The sequence below is a fragment of the Sander vitreus genome, chromosome 24 (assembly GCF_031162955.1).
Source record: "Sander vitreus isolate 19-12246 chromosome 24, sanVit1, whole genome shotgun sequence".
NCBI classification, from domain to species: Eukaryota; Metazoa; Chordata; class Actinopteri; order Perciformes; family Percidae; genus Sander; species Sander vitreus.
The window spans coordinates 14,057,451-14,069,822 of NC_135878.1; the positions used below are offsets into that span (position 1 = coordinate 14,057,451).

Here is a 12,372-nt window from a genome sequence, read left to right on the forward strand (position 1 = left end):
CACTTCTTAAACAGAGCCTGAATCACAGACAGCCCAGACACAAAGGTCACAAACTCTAAACCTCTGAAATGAATAAAAAAGGCTCACCTAAAAACATTTGAATGAGCCATTTCCTTTACAGTACCTGCTTGTCCAAAACTCAAAGACACAGGGCCCTATTTTAACGATCTAAGCGTAACATGCAATAAACCAATCAGAGTGTCATCTCCCGTTCCCTTTGAAAGCCAGGCGCGTTTGGATCCTTGGAGCAGTGCTAATATGTCACCGACATCATTAGATCTTGCTAGAAGAATGCTGCGTGCTGATTGGCTCCCTGACGCTGATTTACTCCAAAGGTATTGAATGATGAGGCATTTTTCCATACGATACTTTAGAGGCAATTTGGTCGGTGCCTAAAAAGTCTGGAATTCGGTATCCAGCCCTACTCACCACAGGCTCCAACGTGGCTTCCAGAAACTCTCCCTGACCTTCTGTCTTTTTACTTGAAACTGTCCTCCGCCGTCTGTTTCTGCATCTTTTTCTGCCTCTGTGTCCGCAGGTCCTGTGTGCGAGGTGTGAAAAGCTATTTCAGTAGGCGGGGAAAGGAAAAGGGCAAAGCATCTGTTTTCACTGACTACAGACTGACATTTACCTGCGTCACTTTCTTTCCCTATCTGTCTCGACTTCAAAAGTCATCATGGTCACCACTTTAAAACCACCGCCGCCGAAAGCAGTTTAGAACCCCAAATATGCGGCTTCCTGGGAGCTTTTTGTCATATTCCCCGTTGCAGGGTTTTCCCTGCCCTGATAAGGTTTAGGTGTAGCACCTACTGTAAGCCGAACGAATGTGACTGAAAGACTTTTCTCAGATCTAATGACTGCAGTTGGACTTCTTTAGCAAGTTTTGTCTTCAAGCTTTTTGATTGTTAGTGGTTTATTATCTGCTCTAGCTTTTCCGACGTTTCCAGACACAGGTATGGAGATAATAAAGGTCCAAAATGATGTGAAAAAAAGAGATGCAAAACTACCACAAAGAGACACATACCAATTACAAAGAGACGCCAAATAACAGAGACGCAAAACAACCCCAGGTGAAAGCCTGTGAGGTGTTTCTGTTATTGTGTCCCAGTCTTTGAGGTGTTTCTGTTATTGTGTCCCAGTCTGTGAGTGTTTCTGTTATTGTGTCCCAGTCTGTGTCTCAGTGTTTCTGTTATTGTGTCCCAGTCTGTGAGGTGTTTCTGTTATTGTGTCCCTGTCTGTGAGGTGTTTCTGTTATTGTGTCCCAGCCTGTGAGGTGTTTCTGTTATTGTGTCCCAGTCTGTGAGGTGTTTCTGTTATTGTGTCCCAGTCTGTGTCTCAGTGTTTCTGTTATTGTGTCCCAGTCTGTGAGGTGTTTCTGTTATTGTGTCCCAGTCTGTGAGGTGTTTCTGTTATTGTGTCAAAGCCTGTGAGGTGTTTCTGTTATTGTGTCCCAGTCTGTGAGGTGTTTCTGTTATTGTGTCCCAGTCTGTGTCTCAGGTGTTTCTGTTATTGTGTCCCAGTGTGTGTCTCAATGTTTCTGTTATTGTGTCCCAGTCTGTGTCTCAGTGTTTCTGTTATTGTGTCCCTGTCTGTGTCTGTTATTGTGTCCCAGTCTGTGAGGTGTTTCTGTTATTGTGTCCCAGTCTGTGTCTCAGTGTTTCTGTTATTGTGTCCCAGTCTGTGTCTCAGTGTTTCTGTTATTGTGTCAAAGCCTGTGAGGTGTTTCTGTTATTGTGTCCCAGTCTGTGAGGTGTTTCTGTTATTGTGTCCCAGTCTGTGTCTCAGTGTTTCTGTTATTGTGTCCCAGTCTGTGAGGTGCTTCTGTTATTGTGTCCCAGTCTGTGAGGTGTTTCTGTTATTGTGTCCCAGCCTGTAAGGTGTTTCTGTTATTGTGTCCCAGTCTGTGTCTCAGTGTTTCTGTTATTGTGTCAAAGTCTGTGAGGTGTTTCTGTTATTGTGTCCCAGTCTGTGTCTCAGTGTTTCTGTTATTGTGTCCTAGTCTGTGTCTCAGTGTTTCTGTTATTGTGTCCCAGTGTGTCTGTTATTGTGTCCCAGTCTGTGAGGTGTTTCTGTTATTGTGTCCCAGCCTGTGAGGTGTTTCTGTTATTGTGTCCCAGTCTGTGAGGTGTTTCTGTTATTGTGTCCCAGTCTGTGTCTCAGTGTGTCTGTTATTGTGTCAAAGTCTGTGAGGTGTTTCTGTTATTGTGTCCCAGTCTGTGTCTCAGTGTTTCTGTTATTGTGTCCCAGCCTGTGAGGTGTTTCTGTTATTGTGTCCCAGTCTGTGAGGTGTTTCTGTTATTGTGTCCCAGTCTGTGAGGTGTTTCTGTTATTGTGTCCCAGTGTGTGTCTCACTGTTTCTGTTATTGTGTCCCAGTGTGTCTCAGTGTTTCTGTTATTGTGTCAAAGTCTGTGAGGTGTTTCTGTTATTATGTCCCAGTCTGTGAGGTGTTTCTGTTATTGTGTCCCAGTCTGTGAGGTGTTTCTGTTATTGTGTCCCAGTCTGTGAGGTGTTTCTGTTATTGTGTCCCAGTCTGTGTCTCAGTGTTTCTGTTATTGTGTCCCAGTCTGTGAGGTGTTTCTGTTATTGTGTCCCAGTCTGTGAGGTGTTTCTGTTATTGTGTCCCAGTCTGTGTCTCAGTGTTTCTGTTATTGTGTCCCAGTCTGTGAGGTGTTTCTGTTATTGTGTCCCAGTCTGTGTCTCAGTGTGTCTGTTATTGTGTCAAAGTCTGTGAGGTGTTTCTGTTATTGTGTCCCAGTCTGTGAGGTGTTTCTGTTATTGTGTCCCAGTCTGTGTCTCAGTGTTTCTGTTATTGTGTCCCAGTCTGTGAGGTGTTTCTGTTATTGTGCCCAGCTCTGCAGCTCCATTATATCTCATTATGATCTGGTGTTTTCCTTACCGGAGAAAAAGTTCTTGGTGCGGAGGAAGCTGACGCTGAGCCTCAGGATGGACAGCTTGTCCAGGCTGGAGATGACGTCTTCGGGGAAGGGCAGCAGGCTGGCGAGCCGGTCCAGCTCCGAGTTCAGGCGGTCGCGGTGGCGTTTGGACGGGTTGGACTTGGCGCTTTCAGCCGGGGTCGGTTTGACTCTGGACATGAAGGGACACAGCAGTGTCACAAATAAGGTTACACTGACATATGACCACGTGGATTAGGGCTGCACAACATATCGTCTTTTTATCGCCATCGACCGGCGCAATAAACACAGTGCGAAAGTGATTTCCTTTCATTTGTTTTAAACTCAACGAGCAGTTTGTTGTGTTTTAGCAGAATACTGAAAGCAGCAGGAATGCAGAACACTTTACACTTTTTGCCGATTGCTTACACACTGAAATCAAAAGTATTACACAATTATCAAAACACTTATACTCAAGGAGCAAAACATTGGCCCAGATGTGCACCACTAAAAGCACAATGTCAGCCTTGCACGTTTTGCAAAACAATACACACAGTGATTTGCAAAACACTAAACACACTTGTGTACATTAGACACAGAAGGATATCACGATGTCACTTCCTTCCAATTCCAAAGCACTGACTGTCAAATGGCCGCACCTATGAGCCGATCTGTGAACCAGAGCCATCAGGTGCGCAAACACATCATCGCTTAATTGTAGACGCACAAATCAGGTTTAAAAGGAACACGCCGACTTATTGGGACTTTGTCTTATTCACCGTATCCCCCAGAGTTAGATAAGTCCATACATACCCTTCTTGTCTCCGTGCGTGTCGTAGCTCTGTCTGACAGCCCCACCGCTAGCCTAGCTTAGCACAGATCCTGGAGGTAACTGGCTCCATCTAGCCTACTGCTCCCAATAAGTGACAAAATAACGCCAACATGTTCCTGTTTACATGTTGTGATTTGTATAGTCACGGCGTGTACAAATAACAAGGTCACATGAGACGCAGCCATCTTCTAACCGTATACATACTGGGAACTATATTCTCAGAAGGCGAAGCACTGCTACTTCTGCTACTTGGGCGGAGTGATATTACTCCAACTCTGAGCAAACTCTCTGCTCCTCACCACGGGGCTTCTCAGGTGCAAATCACTCCGCGCATATTTGCATTTTCTCTGTGTACTTCATTTACAGTACTCCAATCACTGAGAAGTACAATTGCTAAAAGTGGGGGAGAGATGTCAATAACAATATGCTCTGAACATCCAGAATATTATCAAGCAAAAACTGGCCGGGGGTAACGAAGTCAAAGAGTTTAACCCTCCTGTTGTCCTCGGGTCAAATTTGACCCATTTTCTAAAAGTTTCTAGATCAGAAAATTTGGGTTTCTTTAAACCAAAATGTCAAAAAATAAATTAAATTAAACTAAAAAAAAATTAAAATAAGGCAGACGGTTCCGTAAAATAAATGTTCAGTTCACTACTTTCATTGAATTTGATTTTAAAAAGTGGGGAAAAGAACAAAAAAAGTGGAAAAAAAACACCCCAAAACGTGTGTAATGTTTTGAATCTGCAGTACAGCAGATTAATTCATTAATTCTAATAATATTTACATGAATAAAGATATCCGCATGCAAAAAAAAAAAAAGGCACAATTTGTTGCAGAAAAACCCAGCAGAATGCAGGAAATGTTGAAACAAATATTCTTGCTAGATAAGTGAAGATCTGAACCCGAATCGGTGTCAGTAACGTTAGTTGATTAAAACCACCTAACACTTAAACATCATTTTTTAATTTGGAGGTTTTGGGGCTTTTTGCTTCTATAACATGTCTTCTTTCAGTCTATTGAGAAGAAAACTATCCAAAATACACATTTACAGTCGATTGTTATTATTTTACTACACTTTGTCTATGTTACGCCTGTAAATGTCTCCTAAATTCACCAAAAGTTAGCATTAGATAATGCCTCGTTTGCATATTTAAACATAAAAATATGTCTTAATGTAAGTCACCAGCTGGTATCAAGTGTCACGTTGATATCTGTTAGTTTAAATGTTGTACCCCTCTTCACCTTAAATGTCTTGCAAAAATGTCTGATATTTCATAATCCATATCTTTAAAAGGCTGTTTTCTCAAAATGCAGTGTCTGCATTAGTAAACATAAACATAAGTTGATTTCCTGTTGCAGTTTATGTGAATGGCATTAGCTAAATGACAGGAGGTTAACAAGGGGCCAGGCTGTTGCCTAGCAATGGAATTCCATTGAAAAGGACTAAAAAGCTACAACAAAAATATTACCCCTTCTGCGCAGGTTTTCTTCTTTTCCGTCCAGCATACATGTTGTTATTGTTGTTGTTGCTTTATTGTCTCTGTTTATAACTTGTAATATACAAACTCCAGACGGAAGAATCCAGCGGTAATTCATATGAGAAGAAATACAGCAGACGCCATAACTAAAGATACACTCTGTCACTAGCTAAAAGCTGCCTGTCGAAGTATTACCGGCGGACCACCAACGAACTAACTAACGTTCCTCTTGCTCTGGTTATCCCGTCCATGGCGCTCAAATCCCGAAGAAAAAAAAAACTTAAACTCCGTTTAAGCTTCACATCCTGGGGGACGAAGTTCAGCCCCAAAAACGTTGATATTAAACCGTTAGAAAGTGAAATGTTGTCCCTCCTCGTCCTCTTCTCCTCTCTCTCTTCCCTGGACCTCTCCTCTCTCTGCCGCTCTCTCTCGTCTCGCGGACCCCGGACTAGCGCGCGCTTCCCGCGGCCGGTCACTGATTTCACGTCGGGAGCGTGCAGCGGGTCAAATGTCACGTCATCACGTCAAGGAAAAACAACGCTTAAAGATTTTAATGTTGTATTTTTATATTATATGTATATATTATTATTTTATTTATTTATTTATTTATTTAAATAAAAGTGTAATAAAAGTATTTATTCAATTTTTTCTTAGTATATATCTATAAGTATCTATAAGTGTTCTAAAAAGCGCTATGTAAATAAAATGCATTATTATTATTATTATTATTATTATTATTATTATTAAATATTCTCCATTATTCTCGGTGGATACCTTTCACAACAGTGAACAGTACATTAGGGACTTTTTTATATACATCAGTAATGTTGTTTTAATATTTTAATAAACATCTAGATTTGGTGTAATTTTGTATACAGCAGTTCAGAGCAAAATAAACGCAAATAGTTTACCCTTTAGACACAAATAAAGACACATTTTCTTGATCACAAAAAATTATTTTGTTCCAATTTTTATGGACAAGACTAACCAGCAAAGTAGTCAAAATTGGCTCCATGTTGACCAACTAAAACATGTATACAGTTATGATAATCCTAAACATACTGTATATTTTTATACATGGATATATTATTGTTTTCTGTGTTAATAATATATACAGTCTATGGTTTTAGGGCTTAATTTGGAGCATATTGTCAAATAAAACAGGCAACAGATGCTAAACATGTAGTTACACCGCCATCTACTGGTGACCATTACGTTCAACAACACTACAATGATAATGAATGAATCAATCAATCAATAAATATGCATGAGCAAAGAACTCCATTTGAATGGTTTAAACAGTTTCTCAAATGGGGGGGTACATGTCCCCTTAGGGGAACTTTGTACATTTTTTTGCAAAATGTTTTTCAATTCCAAGGCTGTTGAACCAGACCATTGTACCTCTTTATATAGACTTTTTTTTCTACCAGAAATGTGACGCTTTCGTCGCCTTCTTTGGGCCTTTTGGGCTTCTTTTGGGCTCTTTTTGTCAAAGTTTTTGTTACTCTTTTGAAGTTTTTGTTGCTTTTTCCGAAGTTTTTGTTACTATTTTAGACCCAGTGTTGCCTTCCTTCCTTCCTTCCTTCTTTCTACAGTCTTTCTCCTGGTTTTTAGAAGTTTTTTGTAAAGTTTTTGTCACCTTTTTTATCTATCGCTGACATCGCTGTATTCTTCCTCTTTATACAGACTTTTTTGTTTTCTTCTACTTTTTGTGCAGTTTTCTCATGCTCTCCAATTATAGTCAAGCATCCCGATATATTTCTTATCACCGTTTAAAGTGGCCATATTACGCTCATTTTCAGGTTCATAATTGTATTTTGAGGTTGTACCAGAATAGGTTTACATGGTTTAATTAACTCATTGTCTCACTGCTCACACACACGCATTCATTCTCCCTTGTTGGGGGAGGGTCTTAGGAGACTGTTTTGGGCTTTAGCAGAAAGGGGGGAAAACCCATGTATTTAGAGCCCAGAGGACAGAGCAGACCGACATTAAAAAACACAGCAATGTGTAATCAGATCACCTTTAATATGGTGAGCATTGTCACAACGCATTATGTAATACAATTTCAAAATGTTATGCATGTTCACTACATTATGTAATAAAACCCCAAACCCAATGTGTAATACATTTTTTTTGTTGGCAAAATGTGCTGGCAAGGACCGAGTCCAATGGTCCAATGGGGCGCGCGCTCTACCAAGTGAGCTAAAGGCCGCCTCCAGATTTCCCTGCACTTTGTAATGAATTATCACATAATGCGGCGGTTGCTACCAAATGTGAAGGGTTGCACTTTATTTTAACCAAAATGTAATGTGGTGCATTATTCAATAACCAACCAAAATGGATGTCTTTATTCATTTTTTTTTTTTTTTTTAACATTGTCATGTCTATTTTAATCATGGTGACTCAAAATTTAGTTTAAAAAAAGATACTTTGTGTTCAGTAGATTACCTTTCATCACTACATGTATCACGTGTTGCGTTCAGGGTTTTTATTACAAAATGCGGCAGATCATTTTCATAATGAAGTATAAAATGTATTACATTTTGACGTTTTATTATATAACGCGCTGTTACAAGCATGGAGAGATTAACACTCAATACACTGTTAGAGGCAAGATTGGGAAGGCAAATGAACGAGATACAATGTGTTGAAAAGTTAACACACACAAAAAAAACATCATAACAGGAAGTTAACATACTTTTTTTGCATATGCTGTGCAATATGTACAATAAATGATGAAGGCGTGGGTCAGGGTTAAGGCAATACGGCATTAAAATACACAATATAGGACATACATATTTTAAACAGAACGTTTATGTATTTATATACAGGTACACAAAGATACTGCAATGTGGAGCCTTAGCCTCCTGTTGTTTGCAAAGTATAATAAGTGCAATGGGTTGTTTGTTTGTTTTTTTCAACTAGAAGCAAGCAACAAAATAGATTTAATATTTCTATATGAATACTTTGTGATTGGATTGAAAGAGCTCAAATTTAAAGAGGCATTAAAGGGTAACTTCTGTTTTTTTTTCAACCTGGTCCCTATGTTCCTATGTGTTTGTGTCTAAGTGACTGATGGGAACAACAATCTTTGACGTTGGTCCAGTATTAAGCGAGATCGCTGCAGTCGGCAGTCAGAGAAACAAGCTACAATGTAAGTTAATAGGGCAATTGTGCATCTTGTATTTATTTTGACTTTTACGTCCACAAAAGTGCTTGTTTTGCTGCTGACAGGCTCAGATTAATATTCTAAGTGTCTGACAACATTATGGAAAGGATTTCTACAGAGATAGACCTTTCTGTTAAAGAGTAAGATCCTTTTTTTAAACATAATTACATCCGCAAAACTGCATTCGCTAAACCCACCAGACTCCATGTACATAAACTGATTTTAGCATCGTAAAACACACTTCATTCAAAGTCGACAGAAACAAAATAAAACTATGAAAAGCCGTTTTGGGTCGTCTTTCCACTTTTCCAACCATCACAACTCTAGTTTTGGTTTAAATAAACACATAGTTTACAGATTTACATGTGCAAATATGTTGGCTCTATAGATGCTAAAAGTATTGTTTGTTTAAATGGAGTCTGGTGGGTTCAGCGTTAGCGACCTCAGAGCTGTTTCTGGTTAAACAGAAAGGTCTTAAAGAGGTTTTTAAAGGTCTATCTCTGTAGGGATCCTTTCCATAATGTTGTCAGACACTTAGAATAATAATCTGAGCCTGTCAGCCCAACCTGGCATGGGAACGCCTCGGGATACCCAGTCGGAGCTGGTTAATGTGGCTCGGGAAAGGGAAGTTTGGGGTCCCCTGCTGGAGCTGCTCCCCCTGCGACCCGACACCGGATAAGCGGACGAAGATGGATGGATGTCAGCGGCAAAACGAGCACTTTTAGTGGACGGAATTGACGATGCACATTTCCCCCCGTAGGGTTACATTGCAGCCCGGTCTGTGGCTGCCGGTAACAGCGTTCACGCTAAATACTGGACCAATGTCAGAGATTATTGTTCCAGTCAGATACACCCAAAAACATAGGACAACAAGGTCCAGGTTGAGGTCACACACCTCCAAAACAAGCGATTTATTTTGTGCTGAGTCTTATGTTCACAGAAACATCAACAGTGAGTGATCAACATGGGGAGAAACTTGGGGATTTAGGGATGTTTTCTCACCATTTAAGATTTTTCTTCTTATAATTGCTTTTGGCTCAATTTTCAAACGTCTAATATGCAAATGATCCAGAATGAATCACTTGAGACCTAATCTTCAAAAACAAAATGATGTACCTAAATCAGACAAAAGTGTAGATTTACTGTAATTGTTAACTTGCAAGCTACACGTTTTTAAAAGGGGGGGTGTTGCGCTAAAGTACTCCCTTCTGCGTAGATGCTCCATTTTTCTCTCGTATGCTTCTTACACATCCGTCGAGAAAAACTTTGTGATTCAATTCGACGCAAGGTAGATGTTTTTACGATCACATTTTGAGTCTAAAATGAAGAGTTTTAGCACATCACGTTGTGAAAAATTTAGCCAAAGCAAGCCAAAGCTTCAAAGTCATAACTAAGACCAGAAAAAATAATTCATTCAATTGATTACTAACTGGACTAACGTGGACTTTGTTAGCGGTTGATCTGGACTCGTTTTTACGATTTTATTTTTATTTTTTTTGGTTGGTACAATGCCGAAAAGTTGCCATGTGGCGTTCTGCGCCCCTAAGAAGTTAAAACATCCCCGATCTTAAGTTTTAAAAACTGCCGAATAGACAGAGGGAGCCGCTGTTGTCTCGCAATGGCCGAATATAGGCTAACGTTAATACCGCTAACGTCGCTGTTACAGTCCAAACTGTGACAGTTACACGGAATTAATTCATTTAAAGCGTAACTCTCGCCATAATGCAACCTAGGGTCTTTTTGTGAATGTACCCGAGTCAAACTTTCGTTTAAAAGCATATTTAGGACGGAAGCGTCACTTTTAAGATTTACCGTATTCTTGTTTTTGGGTCAAATGGCCTTTTGAATGGGAGTGCTAGGGGCACTTTTATGCTAGCCTCAAAATAGCTATTTTTAAAACACTAAGAAGGCTCGACACAACATGAAACTTTGCTCGAAGTATCGCCAGGGGCTCTACACCTTAACGAAAGCGTTGAGAACATTGTTTGTGTACAGAGTTTACTAAAAAGAAAGGTTTTTTTTTTCAAAAATAGTCGAGGGAGGAGAGTAAAGATGGAAAGCTCCAAAAGCTTAGTTCCATATAAATGCACGGACAATTCGTTGTTTTGTCGTTAGTGAAACACAATATTGACCTTGTAGTTGAAAAAGGAGCCTCATATAAGAATGACATTTCCTCCTATGGAGTCCGTTCAATCGCATCCGGAGATCGCCTATTGCTACTGCTAACGTGAGTTGCTCAAAACCTTTCTTTTTAGTAAACTCTGGGTACACAAACAATGTTGTCAACGTTTTCGTTAAGGTGTAGAGCCCCTGGCGATACTTCAAGCAAAGTTTCATGTTGTGTCGAGCCTTCTTAGTGTTTTAAAAATAGCTATTTTGAGGCTAGCATAAAAGTGCCCCTAGCACTCCCATTCAAAGGCCATTTGACCCAAAAACGAGAATACGGTAAATCTTAAAAGTGCAGATTCCGTCCTAAATATACTTTTAAACAAAAGTTTGACTCGGGTACATCCACAAAAAGACCCTAGGTTGCATTTTGGCGAGAGTTACGCTTTAACATGCTTAGACATACTAGTCTTTAATATAGCTTTAAATAACAAGGGATAACAACAGACTGTTTGATGACCCTGGGCTAACGTTACTGATAATACAGTCAGATACAATCATCTAAGATAAGCTAACGGTTAACGTTAGCTGTCTCTTACCTGGAGACACAATCAGGTAGCTAACGTTTAACAAAAAATGTGGGGAAACGAGACCTCTGGCCGCTCCGTTGGGTCGTTTGTCCGGTCACTTATAACGTATGGACAATCCGACCCAATACGGCAGTTTTTAAAAAAGCTTTTTTTATGTATCTTGCTCTGTCAAGTGGTAAAAGTGCTTTTGAGTATCCATACTGGGGTAACGCTATGTTATCCGGTCAGGGGGAAAGTATTATGTTCCCCCCATAGTGACTCCGCCACCAGACCAAGTGTATTTATTGTTAAAATGTCAAAGAAATAGTGCAGCTTCTCTTAAAAAAAGGTCTTGTTTTTGTTTGACCGACAGCGTAAAAAATCGATGCACCCCAGTTTTAAGTGCGACTTTGCGGTGTTGGTGCAAACGCTACCGACACGTTGGAACCGTGAGACGCGAACGCAGCGCATTTTTCGTTTGTGAATACCAAACCACGACTCCAATCGTTGTGGTCTGTTTTTCTGCTCATCTTATGTGCAGAAATCTTTGAAAAAAGCGTTCCACAGAAAGTAGAAAGTTTCCATCTTTTTCCCTTTGGTATCCCCGGAGAACGCAGCACCACAGGTTGCTTCACTAGCCGTATTTCCATCCACACGTTTTGATGCAAATGAAGTCATATCGAATGAAAAAAACTTTCACCGCCAGGAACGTTTTTAGGAAACTTCAGATAAGTGGATGGAAACATACGCTACGGGCTGACTATCTTTTTTTGGTATTTTGCTTGAAATCTTCAAGTCTGTTGCTACTTTTGCAGCTTCTAAAATCAGCTGAAACCTACTTATTCTAGGAGAATTGTTTGTTTGAATAAAATTGATAACTGATAACTGGCGACACAAAACCAAATTTCATAGATGAAGCGATGCACAGTTTTGAGGCATTGTCATTTTTTTTTTTTTTTCACTCTAAGTGCTAAATCGTGTTCATTTTTATTTTTTTATTATTTTTTTAATTTTTTTAATAAACAGACAATCAAAAACATGTCCATTAAAAGGTACTTGTGAAGTCTTTCCCCCATTTTTTCTTCCTCGTTTTAAATACACAATAGCTGCCTATAAATATATATTTTTTGACTTCTGTGTTTTTTTCTGCTGCTGGGAAGATTCGTGCGGCGCAAGAATGCCGGTTAAATAATGAAACCGCAAAGACAGAAGCAGGAAAAGAGGAAGAGGACGGAAATGTGACTTAAGGCTCCACTCTCGCATCTCAGTATCTTACCGCGAGTCTGATTAACATTCCTGGTCTTCAATCGCCAGCTTTATGCT

The 12,372-nt window shown here is 39.8% G+C and overlaps 1 protein-coding gene across 1 annotated transcript in view; it reads right to left on the reverse strand.

Annotated features, from left to right (window-relative positions):
• LOC144513038 (aryl hydrocarbon receptor-like) overlaps positions 1 to 10,168 on the reverse strand; it is a 43,969-nt gene extending 33,801 nt beyond the window's left edge. The window contains exons 1-2 of the mRNA XM_078244100.1: positions 5,194 to 10,168; positions 2,898 to 3,085 (exon numbers count right to left, since the gene is read on the reverse strand). Of these exons, the coding sequence (XP_078100226.1) occupies positions 2,898 to 3,085; positions 5,194 to 5,234 (229 nt within the window). The 5' untranslated portion in view covers positions 5,235 to 10,168. The remainder of the gene's footprint in view (positions 1 to 2,897; positions 3,086 to 5,193) is intronic.
• Positions 10,169 to 12,372: the final 2,204 nt, after the last annotated feature.